We start from the raw sequence: 20,126 nt of genomic DNA on the forward strand, positions 1-20,126 counted from the left end.
CATGTAAAAAAAAAGAGAGCATGCCAGACGATCTTGTGATCAAGTATTTATAGAAAAGTTATTCATGGAACAGTCACTACAGGGGTGGATTTCCTAATATAAATTAATCTTCTGAGGCTTACATGTTCTAACCCTCAACATTGAAAACACTGAAGCTGTCCTAAAGGATCTAACAAAAGGTAAAAAAAAAAAATAGATTTTGGTTCTGTAATCAAGCCTATTCTGTGCTAAAACTGAAATGTTCCTGAAAACCGTTTCGATCGTGCCTAAAATAGAGGAACCATGGTTCCTATTACATGCTGTCTTGTGAGGATATGTGTGTTTCTGTGAGATGTTCATTTTGAGGACTTACTAAATGAATTCTTTTCAGCATAACACTCACTGTGTGTAGATTCTTTGGGGCTGAGTACGATAATCACCAGGAAAAACTTGTAAGCAAACTCTAGACTCAGTATGAGCATTTTCAATGTTATCAAGGTATTAAACTAAGTCTTAGATGGAAAGTTGGGTTTTTTTCTGGAAAAATTTAAATTACATGATTACTCATGGGTCTCTCTAATGGATACTGAGCCCACGGCAGTTCAGAAAACATTTTAAACGTCTGGGAAATTATTTAAAGGAATATTTTGTTTACACTCTTTTGGATTTCCTTGACATACTGATTCTACTGATGTTGTAGTTTTCTGAATTTCATTTATAATTTTAGGCAGTTGATAACATTTTCGCACCGAGAAGGTTTTTTCAAATTGTTCTGACTTTGAAGAGAAGCTGTCCTCATTCCACATGGACAATGACCTCAGTGATGAAGACACAGACACTGACTTGGATACCCAGCTCGTCATTCAGCGGAGCCTGCACGATCTTTACAAGCTGGGGGAGACCGCAGCGCCTGACACGCCGTATGGGAGGTAAGGCATTTTTGTTGGTGAAGCAGTGTACGTTTCAGTTACACAGTCAGCAGTGGAGTCTGTGGTCAGCATGGCTTGAATGTTGTGGCAAAAACAGAAAAGATCAGAATTCAGCTGATCGTTTCATTAAAGAGCTCACTGCTAAGAGAAAAGAAAGGCAGTCTGAAGCCACCAGCCTCTCTATGGGAGAAAGATGAGGCTGTCTGCTTCCATCAGGACTTACAGCCTCGGGAAGGTAAAAGGAAACAGGAAAGATCTAGGACGCAAAGCTATGGATAGAGGTATAAACATAGGTGTGCACTTATGTAAATATATTAGAACATATATTTATATGACAATACATTGAGGAAGTGGACAGATTTTGGGCCTCTGCTCAAGCCCTCCCTCAAAGCAGGTACACTTTGTTTACCTGGCATTCTGTGATGCCCACCCTCCCTGAAGACAAAGTGGGTGCATAAGCAATTGTGGTGAAGAAAGTTGATGGTGCCTGGCTACCAAAGCTATTGTGTCTGGGGTCTTAAAGGTTTGAAGTTAAACAAGCATACATCTAGCAGAGAAGTTACAAGCCCACATAGAAGAAGCACATCAGCCTGTGTGATCATGAGGTGTCAACAGAATCAGGTAATGGTACCAGAAGACCCAAAACAAACAAACAATATATTGTTGAGAATGAGGGTGGTCGGAGCAGAGACCCAAAACCCATCTGTAGACAATAGGACATCCCCTCACAGAAGGGTCACAAGGAAGGGATGAGTCAACCAGGGTGCAGTATAGAACTGATGAAACACACATTATTCCTCTGGTTCTTTGAGGCTGCCTCACTCTGCCTTTCAGTTCTGGCTAGACCGGAGCATGTACACTGGTACAGATAAGAGCTCACAACACACGGAAACCAAGTCAGCTAAACCCCTCAGGAACCGAAATGGGAGTAGCAGAGAGAAAAGGGGAGGAAGGGGGAACCAAGCTCAATAACAATAATTTATCAATTATCAAGGGGTCAAAGGGTCACCAGGTTTTAAGGGGGGGGAGAGCAAAAAGGAATAGCTGATACCAAGGGCTCAAATAGAAAGTAAATGTTTAGAAAATGATGGCAATGTATGTACAAATATGCTTGATATGATTGATATATGGAATATTATAAGAGCCCCCAATAAAATTATTAAAAACAAAGAAAATATTACCACCCCAGGACCCCTGTGGGGCAGTTTTACTCTGTTTATATGGTTGCTTTGCCTAGAAATCGATTCAAGAGTCATGGGTTTGGGTCCTTTAAATATGAATTTGATGCCTATGAGCGAATTCAGAATTTAGGCAGTCACTCGGGAAAGTCGTTGAAGAAGGCTGGCAGTAAATCTGCACACCATGGTGGCCCATGGTTAGAGCACTTCGCTGCCAACCAGAGAGTGAATGCTTTCAGCCCATCAGCCATTCCTCGGCAGAAAGCTGTGGACGTCAGCTTACCTCCGACAGCCTTAGCACCCTAAGGAACAGTTGTGTCTGTTAACAGGGTCCCTCTGGCTCTATAGCAGCCGGGGCTTTGCTTTGTTTTGTTTGGGGATAGCTGCAAATCTAAGTAACAGGTCACAAACTAGAAACCAAAAGGATGCAATGAGTATGTGAATGTGGTAAGCTAGAGAGCACTGACACGCCCTCTTTAGAGAGCTACAAAAATCCACAAACCCAACCAGGACACAAAGAAAGCTGTCCACTCTTGGTGGAGTGGGGCCTAATCTCCACAGATTGTGAGGAATTAGGTAAATGTGAAGTGTGGAGAGACAAAACCAGGGCGGTGGGATCTGTTCTGACTCATAGCGGCTGTATTAGACAGAGTAGAACTGCCTGAAAAAGTTTCCACGGCTTATCTTGCTCCTTGCAGAGTGGCTGCTGGGCTCAAATCGCCAACCTTTAAATTATCAGCCAAGCACTTTAAACTCTGCGATACCAGGGCTGCTCAGAGAGACGAATGTCCTCAGGGGGTGTATTGAGAGTTCTGTCATGACATGACATGACAGCAGAAAAGTGACTCCCTCCGTGGCATCAGAAGGATCTCCTTGGACTCCTATAAAGCATAGCTCGTCAGACGCCCTTTGGCTGTCAGCCACGGCAGCTCTCTGAGGCACAATCAATGACCAGTGTTCTCCAAGCCCATTGGGATAAATGTCTTTTAACCCCAAGTGTTCACGAGCGACTGTAGAGAATGAGGAAACGTGTGAAATCTGTCATATATATTTTTAAGCCTAACAAACTCGTCTGCCACACTATTTTGAGCATGTCATAAATATTAGCTTAAATTCTAATTCTTAGACCCTCTGTTTACAATCATCCCTGTTTACAAATGAGGAAACTGAAGGAACAAAAAACTAAGTGTCCTACCAAAGATCACAGAGTTGGGAAGTGGAGAGCCAGGCAGTCTGCCCCAGCAGCTGCTACCTTTTCCCGCACTTTCTGTGTTGCATATAGAAGTCAGCTTTAAATAGAACTCACATAGAATTTTCATGTACAGAATACTTTAATGAGATAATACTTTATATAGCAGGATAATGTGCCCCAACACACCCCACCCCACCCAGGATGTGCATATTCTAGCCTCTGGAATCTGTGAACAGGTTACCTTGCAGATGAAATTAAGGCTGCTCACCAGCCCCAGTGGGGCAATGGTTCAGCTCTCAGCTGGCTAGTGAAAGGCTGGTGATGTCAACCCGCCACCTTGGAAGAAGACCTGGCCCCTGTCCAGCCTCGCTGAGCTGACAGGACAGGTCTACCCTGTCACGTGAGATCCCTGTGAGTCGCGATGGACATGGGAGTGCCTGACAACAGGGACAGATAGCCTTAAAACATAGGGTTAGTCTGACGGGCCAGTGGAGCCCACCGCAACCACAAGAGTCCAGGGACATGGAAGAGGAGAATAGGAGAGTGAGAACCGAAGAGCAAGCGGCGGGAGAAGCTGAGCTTTGAAGCTGAGGGACAGGCCCAGGAGACCAGTGGCTGGAAAAGGCAAGGACAGATTCGTCCCAAGAAGCTCTAGAAGGGTCCCCGCCCTGCCCATACCTTGATCCTAGCCTCGAGATCAGTTTCAGACTCCGGAACAGCAGAACTATAAGGTGATAAACGTATGCTGTTTTAAACCACCATGTCTGTAGAGATCTGTTACAATAGCCATAGAAAAGCCAATGCAATGCCCCCTGTACACATCCATCTTTAAATGCCGGCAGTGGTGGCTGTTGGGTGCCGTCAAGTCAGTTCTGACCCATGCCCGAGGCCGGCACCCTCCTCCCCGTTGTTTCCGATCACAGGAACAGTGAAATGTTTAAGAGGATTTCATTGAGCACATTATTCACAAAACAGAGTATCTGAAGGAGCTTATTCTTGTCAAACGGGGCTTACTAAAAAAATCAAAGAAAGTAGGAAGTTGCCATTGTATTTTACAATGATATGAGATTCACAAATTGAAACCTTGCCTTTAAAATATTTCCATACACACGGCAATTATTGAACTGTAGTGTTCCCTAGGCCAAAATTTGACCGTGAATGTTTTTTAAACTCCCACCCTAACCATTTTCTATTTTTTAAAGAATTGGTTTTGCTACAGTCATTGGCGTGATTGGGTGGCTGTAACTTTTGACCACGTGAAATTGTGGCATGTAATTCGCAGGCAGATTCAGGTCTGTTCGGAAACATTGATGATCTGTGCAAGCCGTGACCCTGGCTGTCACACAGCCCTGGCCCGAAAGAAGTTAACTGCACGAGGCCGGGAAAGAGACGAGAAAGGCCTCTCTCTCTACGTTCCGCAAATGCTCTGATTAGTCCTCAAGGAGCCCTGCTGGTAGGATGGGCTCCCGGTGGACTGCTAACCACAAGGTGGGCAGTTTGAAACCACCAGCTGCTCTGGGGTGGGGTGGGGAAGAGGAGGATTTCTGCTCCCAAGAACAATTACAGCCTCAGAAACTCACAGGGGCAGGTCTACCCTGCCCTTTAGGGTCACTGTGGATCAGACTCAAAGGCAGTGAGTTTGGATTTTGGTTTTACTGGTCCTCAGGCATTGACTCATAGGAGAACATACCCCTTGTTAACCGCTGTCTTACCCTTTTATTTGCTGTATAGGGGATACCTCACTATTTCCTCCCATTGTAGCTACATGTGTAGATACGCACACGCATATGTATAATATATATATTTTTTCTCTTCCTATCCAGCTTCCAGTCCTCTTTGAGCGCTGACTCTGCGAAGATCGGTGAAACAATAGAGACAGTTAAGTACTCCTTCGCTTCTGCCCACTCAGACTGTGTGCTGACAACTGCCCGGGTTTCCCGTCTAAGCTCGGGAGCCTGCAAGCAGATCCTCCCAAACGCTAAGTCCTCTGGGGTCCACTGTGAGCCAATCACCCAGACCACCAGGAAAGAGGGATCTTTTTCTGTGGGTGACCAGACCATGGGTGTCATGGGGCTGGAAAGACCTCAACAGAAAAGGCCTCGCTGTTTCTTCTTGCTGTCTACAGGTGTCTTTCAGGAAAGTGCTAGAATTATGTTGTCGCCGGCACCAGCCTCCATGGTGGAGCTGCCTTGTCTGTGAGCCAAGTGTGAATCTGTTCGCATCCGACTTGCCCACAGGCGCGGAAGACGCCCTGATGCACCTGACCACGCACCAGTCAGCTTTTGAGGAAGCCGATGGGGCGGGCTGGCTTCCTCTGCACAAGGCTGCAGTCCAACTGAATAAGAACATTCTGGCGATGACCCTGAGAGGTAAACTCCCCTCATGAACTCTTCTTGCTGTCTCGCAGCAAGACGCCGCACGTGGGTTCCCAACACGAGCCCGTGTGGTCTGATGAGAGTTTTTCAGCTTCGAGGCCCAGTACGTGGGAGAAAGCCACGCACAAAGGGGAAACGCCACTCTTCCTGGCAGTCAGCAGTCGCCTCCTGGAAAACGCCGGCCTCCTTCTTGTCAGTGGCTGCGATCCGAACACCAAGAACGCCGACGGCAATTCTCCTCTTCTTACAGGTAAACTGAGCAGCCCGGTGGCACAGTTGTTGCACGGTGAGTCGCCAGCTCGGAAACCCACAGGGGCAGTTTTACCCTGTCCCCTAGGGTCGGGTCATAGGGTCGCTATGAGTCAGCATCAACTCCATGGCAGTGGGTTTGGCTTGGGGGTTTACAGGTAAATTAACCCCCTGCTTGCTGGAGAAGAGCCCTGTGGTGGTGAGTCTTCTCCATGGGCATAGGTTCAAAGGCGGCTTTTGTGCCTGGTTGCACAGCGCCAGTCTCTTTGGCCCCGCTGGCTAGGCAGGGTCAGACACTCCGGCCCTAAAAGCCGGTCTGTGCGGTGGCATGCTGCCGATCTCTGCCCGGTTAGGAGGAGCTCCCTCTGCACCGAGAGAGGCTGGGCTGAGTCCTTCACTGCCAGGATAAGGCATTCTGAGCGAGGAGGCGGAGCTGGAAGCAGCAGCAATGGAGAGGCTGGGGAAAGATGAACCATGGGGAGACTGAACACAAATGACACACCTTGCTCCTGAATCTTCATGAAAACGGTAGCTAAGTGGGTGTTTTAAAAGGATCAGATGCAAATGAACAGGAAGAACAACGAGGAGACCACAAGAACACTTAAAAAAAAAAAGTAACAAGAAAGTGGGGAAAACCAAGACCCAGCGCAAATCATAAAAGGTTTGGTGACTGTTGACAATAGGTAGCTCCCAGAGCAGGGGGAGGGAGGGGCAGCTAGACCTGGGATGGGTGAGATAGACTGAGAAGCAGGTACTCCGATCTCCAGGCCACGTCTGCAAGTGTACCCTGCTGGATACACCCCAGCAGAATTCTGGAGGTTTCTACTCAGGATTGGCTGAAAGTGAGGTCTCTAGCCTTGGAGATATGAGCGCAGGGGGGGGGGGGGGGGGGCTTGCTCTACTGTAGACACTGATAGGGTGACGTGAGCATTGGCTGAGATCTCTTTGCCCTCCTCTCCCCTGTGCTGGCAGCCAAGTCTTTGCCTCCAGGAAGGGGGTGGGGGGCTTCCGTGGCACATCATGACATGCTCCACAGACCGACCAGTGAGCAGCCTAGCACATCGCCACTCCTGCCAAGGGTCCAAATGGCCAATTCACACAAAACCAAACACATTGCCATCGAGTGAATGCCAGCCCAGAGTGACCCTGTAGGGTAGGGCAGACTTGGGCCTGTGGGGTTCCAAGACTGTAGCTCTTCACGGGAGTAGAAAGCCCCATCTTTCTCTGATAAACATTACAGAACCAGTCATGGCTTGCATAAGAATAAATAGCCTGTTGATATACAACATTACTGATATAACTTGTTATGTGCTGTTTTACCATCTGCTTCCCAAACAGAACACTGGGGCATCGTGGTGAGTAGGCTGAGCTCCCTAAGAATGCCGAGAACACCAGCTGATCCAGCCTTTACTTCCCAGGCCACTTAACGCCCACCTCATTTCTCCTCTCCCAGCTGTTCAGCACGACTCCTGCGACATGGCTGCCCTGCTCATCAGCCACGGAGCCGATGTCAATCTGCAGTGTGCCAACGAGAGGACAGCGCTCCACGAAGCTGCCAAACTGGGCAGGCCCGACCTGGTGGCGCTCCTGCTGGCCTCTGGGGCACAGCCTGACCCACGCAGCACCTATGGCTTCACGCCGCTGGCTCTCGCTGCCCAAAGTGGACACACGGGAGTCATGGAACAGTTACTGCAGAAAGGCAAGGCTCCCGCCCTGCACTGCTCAGCACGCTGCCAGGCACGATGTGCCCAAAGGCTCTTCCATGCCAGCTTCCAAGTAATGGAGGGGCCATTTTATTTAAGCTGGGCGTTAATGTTGGCTAGGGCAGAAAACCAAAACCAGAGATTGACTTATTTTCCAGGAAATCAGCAGCAGCGCTGGTGGGGCAGTGGTTGAGGGCTTGAAGGCACCACGCCAAACTCACTACCACCGAGGGGGTGCCGACTCATGGCACTGCCCCTGGAGTTTCCGAGAATATAACTCTCGACTGGGGTAGGAAGCCTTGTCTTTCTCCCTCGGAGCTGATGGCAGCCCAGCGTGTAACCACTGAGCCACCCGTGCTTGGCAGCTAACCGAGAGGTCCGCGGTGGGGCCCACCAGTCGCGGTGTGCGAAGCCCGAGGCAGTCAGCTTCCCTCGGGTTCACAGCCTCAGGAACCCTGTCCTACAGGAGCCCTGTGCGCAGCGGTTACCTGTTGGGCTGGGATCCGCAAAGTTAGCAGTTCAAACCCACCAGCTGCTCACCTGGAAAAAGTCGGGGGTTCTTTATGCCTGTAAGCAGTTCCAGTCTTGGAAATTCACAGGGAGCAGGTCTACCCTGCCCTATGGGTTTGCGTCAACGCGACGGCAGTGTTCCCGACAGTTTTGCCACTGTCTTATAGGGTCACTCTGAGTCAGAATTGACTAAGCAGGCATGGTGGGTTTTTGTCTTGCCTGGAACTGACTAGGATACAGATGACGCTTCGTGTTCTGCTAAGACGCGGCTTGTTTTTCGGGCTTATTGCTGTGCTGTTCTCGTGAGCAATCAGAGAACCGTGCAACCCCTCCTCTGTCGGCCCGCGGAGGACTTCCGGGCTAGGCCGTCCTTGCTGACCGCTTCCTGCACCTCATTGCCGCACCCCGGAGAGGGGAGGGCGCCCACATCCACGGAGTCCTTGCTAAGGAGCCGAGCCCTGGTGGCTTAGTGGTTGAGCGTTGGGCTGGTAATCGCAAGGTCAGCAGTTTGGAATCACCAGCTTCTTGGCAGGACAAAGACGGGGCTTTCTACTCCCATAAAGAGTTAACTCACAGGGCCAGTCCTACCTTCTCGGGCCACTGTGAGTCTGCATCGACTCCTTGGCAGTGAGTCGCTTTCCCTAATGCAGTGGTTCTCCACCTCCCTGATGCCGAGACCCATCCACACAGTTGCTCACGTTGTGGTGACCTCCCAACCATAACATTATTTTCGTTGCTACTTCATCACTGTCATTTTGTTATGACTCGGGCGACCCCTGGGAAAGGGCCGATTGACCCCCACAGGGTAAGAACCACTGCCCTAAGGAAAGACATCGTGCTGTTTGTTGCCTGTCTACTCCGCTCAAGACCCCGTGAGGTTGGTACTGTCCTCATTCTGCAGCTGGCAGCGAACTCTACTTCAGACTTTATCACTTATTGTCTTTGGACACCCCCGTTGATGACACTGCTTCATGAAATAAATAATACCTAAAGCTGTAGTTCTTCAGAGGCAAACCTTTACAAAGATGTCATAAGTGTTGCTACTAGAATTCTCCCTGTGTCCTGGAGCACGTCTTTCCTTAACAATGCGTGGTTCTGGTTTCCAGCCATCCTAGACTGCAAGGGCCTCGCATGTAAAAACAATGGTTTTTAGGCTTTACCTAAACCTTCTGTCTTAAAATAGAGGCCGATTTCCTGTCAATGGCCTTAAAACAATTTAAGTGATTTAAATTAGTACCAGCAGAGATGTGTAAAATCATCAGCAAGAATAACTAACTAAAGTAAATCTGAGTCCTCCTGCTTTTAGGAAAGAGCAATGATCTTTGTGTAGGTTATTGATTAAGAAAGAAGCGACTGCCCTGGTGGCTCTGTGGATTAGACTGTGGACTGCTAACCACAAGGACAGTTGTTCAAACCTATCAGTTGCTCCTTCGGAGAAAGATGAGGCTGCCTGCTCCCGTGACTATGTACATAGTCTCAGCAATCCATTCGATGGCAGGAAGTTTGTTTGACCCTTCACAGGTCAGCATTGGCTGACCTCAGTGAGTGAGCATTTCTTAGGGTAATATAACTAGTAAATGTCAGGGTCAGGATTTGAACCCGAATCGGTCTGATTCCAAGTTGCATCATTCTATCACCTTGTATTGCTCCGAGCAAGGGGCAGCACCACAGAAATTGGTCTGGAGTCTGACTGACCCGCACAGGAATCTCACCCTCAGTAGCTGTCGTTGGGAAGATCAGTGAGTCTGTTTCTTCATCTTCAAAATTAGGCTAACACCTCATAGTCTTAGATTGTTGTGCAGCTTAAAAATTATGTGCATGAAGGAACACGCCTGTGATGAGCACTCAATTTAAGTAAGGGCAGGCTTGTTGGACTCAGTTTTAAAACAATTTTATTTTATTCAGAATGTATCCATGCACTCCAGGAATGAGGTTCTTGAACAGCTGCTGTACCTCGATGACTCTTCGTGGAGTCTACTTATTCAGCATTGTCTTTTCCATAGGGAACCTGAATGTACCGAACACACCCTCCTGTCTTCCCAAGCGCGCTTCTTCCTTCAGAGCCCATCCTACTGAGCAGCCTTCCACAGCTCAGGCCCTTCCCTTCTCCCTCCTCCCTCCCTCACAATCCAATCCTGAAACCCAGGTGGGCGCTCTGATGGCATCCTGGGTTAAGCAGTGTGAGCCACTCCCGTAGAATGTACAGCCTTGGAACCTCAGAGGGGCACTTCCACTCTGTCCATAGGCTTGCTGAGAGTCAGAATTGACTTGATGGCAATGAATTTGGATTTTCAAACCTATGTATATAGCTATGTTCATGTTTCATACTTATGCTCATAGGTTCAGGCTGTCAGAATCAGGGAGTGATGCTCACGTTGGCCATGTCACCCACATGACACTCAGCAGGTGAGGGCTGTGAGTTATCCCCCTTTCAGCAGTCCAACTTCAATCTGACACTAGTGTTCCTAAAGAAAATGAGCAGACAAACCAGGGTCTCTTGATCCCTGATGGCAGCGTGGTTACACATTGGGGTATTAACAGCAAGGCCAGCAGATTGAATGCCTAGCAGTTCCATGGGGGAAAGATGAGGCTTTCTATTCCCATAAAGATGTAGTCTAGAAAACCCAGAGGGCCAATTCTACCCTGTCATCCACAGTTGTGGGTATGAGTCAAAATCAACTTGATGAGAGTGAGCCTATGAACTACCCTGCTCGAACATCCCCCACCAAAGCAGCCCCTGGGTGGCATGGGCATAGAGTTCAACTGGATTGTTAGCCCATCTCTTAGGCAAGAGAGTTGGGAGTTAAGTCAGCTCTTGTGGAAGTAAATGCCACCCTTTATAAAATCATTTATCCTGGAATTTTCAAGTTCCAAGTAAATGATTTATAAAATCACTTTTGAATCATTAACCTACTTAAAACAGGGAGATTTCAAAATATATTATTTTGTTGGTGGCTCGTACAACTCATCACAATCCATACATATATACCCACTGTGTTGAGCTTGTTGCGTGGACATTGTTGGCACCAGGGATTCCTGCCTCCCCGGATGCTAGGCTGCAAGTGTGCTCTCCTGCTAGAGCGGGGCCCAGCCCTGCGATTTGGCGGTGGTGGGTTGGGTTCAGTGGAATGCATTTTAGCCTGACATGACTCTTTCTCCTCAGGAGCTAATGCTCTCGGCCAAGCCTCTGATTCTTCTTCCATCTTACTTGAAGCTGCAAGCGGCGGAAACCCAGACTCAGTGACTCTCTTGCTCAAGTATGGAGCTGATGCCAACATCCCTAAGAACTCAGGCCACCTGCCCATTCATGTGGCAGCCGACAGGGGCCACTTATTGTAAGTTCAACTACACCCTTGAAATCACTGAGCAGTTCCTAGAAACTGCGTACTCTTCATCTTTGCTCCTACCAGCCCTAAACGGTTCCATTGGAGCCTCAGGCACCAGGGGGAGCCTCGGGGCTCAGCTAGCGGGGCCAACTTTGGATTTTGTAACTCGAGCTCACTCACTGCCATCCAGTCGATTCCGGCTCGGAACCCTATACGACAAGGTGGAACTGCCTTGTGGGTTTCCAGGGCTGTAAACCTTTACAGTAGAAAGCATCCTTTCTCCTGTGGAGCAGCTGCTAGTTGGGAACTGCTGACCTTGTAGCTGTCAGACCACAGCACAACCCAGTATACACCCTAGCACCATTTGGCTTTATGTGGTCTCTGGGCTTTGGGGTGCATAAACTTTACTAGAGGATTTAAATACCACCTGGTACTGATAGCGTTCCATATTAAAGTGATCTTAAACAGGTTACTGTTGCACCTTACCAAAAATGATTTCGAAATGTGCTTCGACATTCTTTCTCAGAGCTCTAAAGATTCTGGTCCCTGTGACGGACATGGCTGCCATTAAGCACAGCGGGATCAGTCCAGTTCACTGTGCGGCAGCAGGCGCCCACCCTGAGTGTCTGGGACTTCTCATCCAGGCCGGGTTTGATGTGAATTTCATGCTGGATCAGCGAATTCGCAAACACTATGACGACCAAAGGAAGTCGGCTTTATATTTTGCCGTCTGCAATGGTGACCTCTCTTGCGTTAAGCTGCTCCTGGGTGCTGGCGCGCTGCCCAATCAAGACCCAGTTAACTGCCTCCAGATAGCCTTGCGGATGGGCAACTACGAGATGGTGAGTCTGCTGCTGCGACACGGGGCCAACGTCAACTACGTCTGCAAGGTCAACCCTTTACATTTCCCGTCGGCACTGCAGTACACCCTGAAAGATGAAGTCATGCTCCGGATGCTGCTCAATTACGGGTATGACACAGAGCGATGCTTTGACTGTCCTCACGGGGACAACATCCAACCGAGGCATGTTTTCGAAGGCTGGACATCTACAGTCATCAAAGACACCATGGTGAGTTCGCACTGCGGTGGCACATCCATACACACGGTCTGTGGGCCTCCATCCACCCTCTCTGGAAAGTTCATGGTTAGAGTCTAATGTGATAGACTTTGATGTAGTAATTAGACTATGACGAACGCAATTTTTAAAAAAGCAGTTCAGAGGAGAAAGTGATTTACGTCTATCTGCAGATGTCTGGAGCCCTGGTGGTGTAGGGATATAATGCAGAGAGCCTACTAACCACTCCATGGGAGAATGAGGAGGCTGCCTGCTCCCTTAAAGATGGGCAGTTCTAGTCTGTCCTATAGGGCCTGAGTCCAGAATGACTCGATGTCAGTGAGTTTGGCCTTGGCATTTAGACAGACAAGGAGGCCTCAAAGAATTTGTGGGAAAATGTCCTTTTAATTCCATTTTTCCATAAACTTTTTAAAGCCCCCCTCATATATCACCTTGCATCATTTCATAGCTTCTTTAGATATCATTACTTCTCATATGGTCATCATCTAAGAGAATATGCATGACTTAAAAGGCTGAAGTCTACATGTTCACATCCATGTTGTAGGTAAAATTAGGTATAAACTCAATAGAAAACACAAAGTCTCATTCCTCCTCCTCCCGTAAATAAAGCCCAGGGCTGCAGTGGCCTTCTCTTGGGCGGTTTGGGGAGTCAGTTGACCAGGAGGTGGAGCCAGCAGCACACGCATACCGAGCTTCTCTCAGCTCACCCTGAGGGCCAGGGACATCCCCAGAGGGGGTCTCATTCAGCGCATTAACTCCATGTCACTCCTGCCCCCCAGGATTTCCTCCCTAGTGGGCCATACAGACTCCTTAGCGATGTTTGTTAGCAATTTTAATCATAGAATATATGCTTTAGTTGTAAATTACATACGATTTCTTGGAACACTAACAAAATAGTCATAAAATCTTTCTACACTGAATTCCATTAGTTACATTAGTAGTAACTGGGTGGAAGCATTTCTGCTCTTTTCTTTTAATTCCTACTTTATGCACAATAACATTATCGATAGTTTCACAAATGCTAATTACACAGTATTTTGGCTACAATGCCAGCAAATGCAAGATCAGCAATAGTATAAACACCCGTAGCAACAAGAAAGTGTGCTAATAGCGTGTGCAGACAAAACCACGTGGTCTGGAGCACTGGAGTTCAAAGAGGAAATTAGCATAGTTTTGCTTTGTAAGTATATCAACATGTTACGATGGGCTTATGTGGAAAAAAATGGTTTTTTTTAACTAGAGGGTCATTTTTATTAAAAAGTAATAAACTGCTTAAATACTGCACACAATTTTTACAGTCAGTTGTTTGGGTGGCCCCCCCCTCCCCCAGAATGTGAGGCACACCCCTGGTGAAGTAACTGCTATGAGCTGCTCACACCTTATTGGCTTGAACTTCGTCGCCACCTAGCTACAAATGACCCTGAAATGGAACATTCCAGACCACAAGCGAAAGGGGTACAGATATTGTACAAAAGGCATTTCCCAGTAGACCGTCATCACGTCTTACATGGTTCTAAGGAGGAGAGATGTCTTTCCAAATTCTAGAGCGACCTTTTCCTGTTGGTGTGGGAACTGTGGTGAGCCATAGGTAAGTCAGGCTCTTTGTTGACTTTCACATTGCTGACTCTCGCCCCAGTTCTGCGAGGTGATCACCCTGTCCTGGCTGCAGCATCTCTCTGCAAAGGTGGTTCGAGTGATGCTGGATTACGTTGACCACGTTCGGATCTGTTCCAAGTTGAAAGCTGTGCTCCAGAATCAGGGGCTCTGGTCAGAAATCAATCTGATCTTAAGTAAGTCTCCTCCTTCCTTGTAGAAGACACTCACCAAGAATACTGACTGCAGTCTCACTCATTCAGAGGAAGGTGTTTTCTCGTGGTTAAAAGCCTGACCTGAAGAAACCAAGAAGCACACTATTCCTAACTAGAAAAGTGTTGCTACGTGCACCTAGCTTTGAACTTACCCCTCTCCATCTCCCAGTGGACAGAGTCTCTGCGGTAACGTTTTCTTACGTAGATGAGTAACGCTTTGCTATCGTGACTTTTCAAGGACACTGCAGGCTCTGGAGTTACAAGCTATGCAATGCTAACATCTCAGCCTGCAAAGGGCATTCGAGGCTGAGCCCCAAAAACAACCGTCACAGTAGCACATGAATCAAACGAATGCTTCCATTTCATTTTCCCCTGGAAGGTGACTGTCACCTTCTCCTTAGCCTGGAATAAGGGCCAGGAAGGGGTTTACAACATGAGTCCCACAGGCCAGAACCACAATGAAGTCACCCATGGATTCTGACTTGGCCCTGAAACCACACCTACAAGGAAGGGTGACAAGCACAGAAGACCACTGCCTGTCCACTTTCCCATCTCCACATCAAACAGGTCTCGGCGGCTGCAGCCTAACAGTTAGTTGCTACCTAACACTGAGCTCACACACACAAAAAGCGATTCTTTTCCCCCTTTTGGGTAACACACCTATTTCTTTCACTGCAGCAAACCCTCGCTCCTTAAAACACCTGTGCCGCCTAAAGATCCGGAAGTGCATGGGGCGTTTACACCTGCGCTGCCCCGTCTTCATGTCATTTCTACCCTTACCCAACCGTCTTAAAGCATACGTGCTCTACAGAGAATACAGCCTCTACGAGCAAGGAGTTGCTCCTGAGACCTGAAGGACAAGGTGCTAACGAAATACACTGAGGTACATGCAGCTCATTGTTTTCCCTAGCAACTAAAATCTAAATACTGTCTACTTTTTCAAAGTTACTTTGAACATTGCCCCTTCATATACTGAAGGGTAGCATTCTGAAAGACAATTTAAATAAAAAGAGGCCAGTTAAAATTTCCATTAACTGGAACTAGTCAAATTGATCTCATAGTAAGTATATGAACTCACATTTCCAAGTGCTCAAACTGGATGCCACCTCCCATTTAATTCTTAATAGTGATCCCTTTTATAGAAAACATATATCCTAGTGATTGGGATGGGCATGTATTCACTTCAGTACATGACGCAGAACTTAGCTGGTTTTTTGCAAAAGTCCCGATGCCAGCTGAGCGTCTGCTGTCATCCTGATGTCAACCACTGAGGGGGTCATTCACGTAACTGAAACTGGTCCTTCACCTGCAACTCCGCCACTAAAGGAAACACGCCTCTTCTTGTCACGACAGCCTGGCTGGGAGATCTCACTTACTGAGTAATGTGCTCCCTGGGTTGGGAATCAGTTAACTTAAGGTTTCTATGAACAGCTCTGGACCTGTAAGAGGGAACCGCTGATAGAAGCAGTTATAAGTACATACGTGCAAGCATTTATAGGAGGTGAGGTAAAAGACTGCGGGTTTTTATTCATTCCCACCTGTGTAACAGCAGCAGGCTGGCAGAGGTACAGCAAGCGTCCTCGCCCCTAGCTTGACGATGTTTTACAGGTTAGTTATGTATTTTTAAGCATGAGTATAGTTCATCTAAGAAAACTGAAGGTATATGAAAATATACAGTTGTTCACCAAAAGGCAGTAGCAAAACCTTGCTGGCATGAAGTTTTAATTTTTTAAATCCAATTGTGGTATCTATTTAGCAGTGGGTAGATTAGGTCAGTCACTATACAGAGACATTTTGGCTGTCAGTGGTCTCTCAGCAGAATTAAGAAGCTGCGGTGGTGCGGTGCATTAAGCACTGGGCTGCTACAGAAAAGGCAGGCTGTTTTAGCCCACAAGAGGCTCCAGAGAAGCACGAGGGGCAGCCTGCTTCCATCAACAGTCGGCTCCCCGAGGGACTAGATGTGTAATTACAGTGTCCAAACAGAGTAAGAAAAAAGTCTAATGCTTTTGGAAACATTAATTAAAAGTATATGGGGAAATAAAATTGAGGCTATATTGAATATTTCATACAAAGAAGACTGTACAAAAATCAGATTTTATTATACATTAAAAAAAAATCTACCAGCATATCTCTGGAAGCCTTGTCAGCAAACACCTAGTTTAACAAAATGCAAAAATAAGGCCTCCCCACGAGCTTGCCACCACCAGAGAGATGCATTCTTCCAACCCGATCCTGAAGGGGAAGGTGCCAGGTTTCATTGTACACTGCATGATTAGTACTCTCAGTGACATAAGAACAAACCTGTCCATTCAAATTACAGTATCACCAGATATACAATCTTCCCCGCTCCCCACATTAGTCATAACTTAATCCCCAGTTCTCATATTGACTGATGGAAATTACATAAGTACAGCCATACCAACTTGGTTAAAAATGTGTATTTCCAGTTTCAAATCTTTATGTACTGTTAATTAGACTAAAATCTTATTAAGGATTAAGCCAAGCGCAAGAAAAATAAAACAAAGGGAGTGCTCCTGTGGACTTATCTGAAGTACAGTTTGAATGCTAAGAGGTCAAAACCAATATTAACGTTTCATTTTATTGACTGGTGGCAGGCTCACAGTCAGCATTTATATTAAGATTCAAATTTTAAACTACTCTACTTTCTAGATGTACCTGAGGCCTTTCCCACATGAGACTAGGTATTGAATTGGATGTTATTATTCCCAAGCAGGTAGTCACCTAAGTTTACTTACCACCCTTTGACTGAGCCTGAGACGCCCTTTGAGATTAAGCACAGGGTCATCATGGCAGACACTGCGAAAGCAGGCTGGTGCTGGGGGCTCTGTTCAAGGTAACAGACTTCGTTACCATCGTTAACAAAACCACTGTTCATGAAAGCAGCAGAGTACATAGCAGGGTTAGGCTGATCTCCTGTTAAGAGATCAGTTTTGTTAATATATAAAAAATCATCAGGTAGAAACAAATCTGATAAAAATAAGCCCAATTAATCCCATCACAACCAAAGTACCTCAGGGTGCAAAGGGCCTTTAGGGAGCTCGGCAGAACACCGCTAGGGAAGCCTTCTTTAAACAAAAGGTGACACTGAAAAGTTCTGCGCTATGGATGCAGCAGAGAAGTTGAATCATCTGACGTCATCAGATCCGCATGGTTTCTGTTTGGCATTGGATGCATACTGGCTGTAAGAAAGCTTCCAGATGCTCCACACACACAAAAAAAGTCTTAAAAGCAGGACTTGGCATGACTAATCCAGCGTTGCCCACGGGATAAATGTTGACCAAAAGAACGATGCCTAAACTATAGTGAAAGCACTCCCTTAGGACGTGCTCAATAAACTGTTCCAACAAGTGCTCTACAATTTTTTACTTATATTTCAGTTCACCTAAGGCTTCAAAGAGAAATAACTAATTCATACTCCCATTTGGCACAAGGATAAAAAGATCATGATCCTACATATAATTATCATCGATCCGTGTCCACTGCCCTCAGTCTGAACAAGGTCAGCTGCAAAGTGAGAATAAACAGAAGCCATGTCTCATTCCCAACGAAGAGCAAAGGCAGGGTCAGCAAATGCGTCCTCTGTGAAATTCGTCTTGAACGTGCGCCACTTGATGTAAAGTGTTTGACTCATGTTGTTAACTTCCCCACAGATACTTCGTCGTGTGTAAGCCGGGCACGGTCCCTATCAACAGTGTGAAAGATCTGACAAAGCAGAGGGACCATGTCCTGACCCAGAAGTCACTTGAACTTGGGCGCAGGCGACACGACGCCTTCTGCGGTCAACTCTCTTCTGAGACCAGGCAGTCCATTTATTTTCAGCCTTCCGTAGAAGCACACCTTTTATTTGTGTAAAGCACAGAAGTAGCTAAAAATAATGAGTGCGAATTACTCCATCTTTCTACATGAACTATTTGTCCTTGTGCATATAAAGTGGTGATTCGGTATTTTATCAAAATATGGAATTATGAAAATACTGGGAGTATCGGTCTGGAATTTAAAAGATTACAGTTTCTAAACTTTGGGACGTGTTACTTTAAGCAAGGAAACATAATTGGTAGAGAACATCTTTGAAAGGATGCTTTCAATAAAAATTATTTCATGCAATGCAGAAAATACAGTGTTTCATCCTGTAACAATTATTTTTATCTCTAAATACTAATCTCAGATGTTTGTGAACAACAAAAATGTCCCTTTTAATAAATTCCAAAATCTTATTTTAGCCATTACTGCTCTGCAGCAATGATTCGCGTTCCAACCTGAGAATTAAGAACATGAGAAGTGCCGGGATGACGGCCGTTGTGACCCCCCCGCGGGCCTTCATCATCTTTCCCCTAGGCACCAGGGCACAGCTCACGCCCATCACAGGCCACGAGAGCGCCCTGAAGTCAACAGGAACCACCTGTCACCATTTTGAAACTTAAGTCTAAACTCGCTGCTCTTAATTATTTATAAAAGTTCTATTGCACAGGTACGATTGTTAAAATATTTGCAAACTTGTAGAATTCTCTATACAAAGGGTTTTGAAACTCTGCGGCCTCCCAAAATCTTCCTCGCTACCAGCACACTGTTTCTCGTGCGACAGAGGGAGCACACACCAGACCTGAGGATACCGGATGTCAGAAGCCACGGCCGACTGGATCTTGTGTGGCCACAGCCAATTCAAAACCACACAAAAGTTCACAATTTGAAAGGAAAATGTTTTGAGCAAGCATAATCCCTCAGCAGTCTCCCCGAGGGGGAGGAGTAGGTTTCTCTTGGGCTTGTGGAATTTGGTGTTACGACTGCATAGTGTGTCATTTTTAAGGGGGAAAAATAATCAGTATAAACCTAAATCACAAGTTCACTCTTATTGTAAAAGATAAAGCTAAAACCAATAAGCAAATAGGCAGCTTAGTCTCCTCGTTATTTCAACATAGTTGTTACCTTGTGTCGTTTCACCACAGAAATTGTCACTACATCCCGGGGCGGGGGGGGGGGGGGGCGGGGGGTGTAGGGGAGGGTGTCAACCACAAAGCAAGAGTAAGTTCACGCTTCTGACTCTCTCTTCTTTCCTTCTTCTCCCAAATCACTCTCTTCTGACTGGCTACTGCTCAGGACAACAAACTGCCCCTCAGTACTGGTTGGGTTTGGTCTACTGGAAGCAGCAATCAACCGGCTTTGTTCTTCTAAGTCCTAGAAGGAAGAAAGAGAAAAGAAGCTAACTTTATTGTTTGTATGGAACTGTCCAGCTACGTGGCTAAAATATATAGAGAGAGCCACTTCAACCTTCCTGTAACAAGTATGCGTGTGTATGCATAAGTCTTACAATTTGCTGGAAGGTGGCCATCTCAGGGAAACCAAATGGAATTTGGGGCACTGTTCTAGAAACCCTATAAAAGCCCACATTCATATTCAAATCTCTCATCATTTCTTCTTTTCTATTGCTGTCTCTAGCAACCAAGTTCGAGGTATCACCTGTCGCTATATACTTCTCATCACCCTAACCCCACCCCACTTGGTAAATCAGGAGTCGCTTTTCCGTAGCCTAGCCTGTCAAGGAAACCCGAGACTGTCGTCTTAGCCATTTCTCTCTCCCTTGGTGCACAGTGGGTGACGAAGTACTGACCTTGTAAGGTCAGCAGTTCAAACCCACCAGCTGCTCCTCCAAGGAGAAAGATGAGGCTGCTCCTGTAAATTGTCTCTGAAACCCTAATGGTGCAGTTCGACTCCGTGCTCTGCTGTTATTCATGAATCAAAATCAACTCAACGGTAGTGGGCTTGGTTTTCAATGTGTCAATGTG

General features: G+C 46.8%; 2 protein-coding genes across 2 annotated transcripts in view; one reads left to right on the forward strand and one right to left on the reverse strand.

The window, feature by feature from the left end:
• The first annotated feature begins 619 nt into the window (after positions 1-619).
• Positions 620-15,202, forward strand: ASB14 (ankyrin repeat and SOCS box containing 14). The gene is made up of 9 exons (XM_075550006.1): positions 620-899; positions 5,102-5,147; positions 5,506-5,647; positions 5,745-5,903; positions 7,356-7,601; positions 11,279-11,450; positions 11,968-12,511; positions 14,154-14,307; positions 15,004-15,202. The coding sequence occupies exons 1-9, from the start codon at positions 784-786 to the stop codon at positions 15,177-15,179; spliced, it is 1,755 nt and encodes a 584-aa protein (XP_075406121.1). The 5' UTR covers positions 620-783; the 3' UTR covers positions 15,180-15,202.
• A 1,198-nt stretch (positions 15,203-16,400) lies between these two features.
• The window catches only part of APPL1 (adaptor protein, phosphotyrosine interacting with PH domain and leucine zipper 1), a 45,518-nt gene continuing 41,792 nt past the window's right edge, over positions 16,401-20,126 (reverse strand). The window contains exon 22 of the mRNA XM_075550004.1: positions 16,401-19,518. Coding sequence (XP_075406119.1) covers positions 19,372-19,518 — 147 coding nt within the window. The 3' untranslated portion in view covers positions 16,401-19,371. The remainder of the gene's footprint in view (positions 19,519-20,126) is intronic.

Source organism: Tenrec ecaudatus, chromosome 5 (genome assembly GCF_050624435.1).
Source record: "Tenrec ecaudatus isolate mTenEca1 chromosome 5, mTenEca1.hap1, whole genome shotgun sequence".
In the NCBI taxonomy this organism is placed as follows: Eukaryota; Metazoa; Chordata; class Mammalia; order Afrosoricida; family Tenrecidae; genus Tenrec; species Tenrec ecaudatus.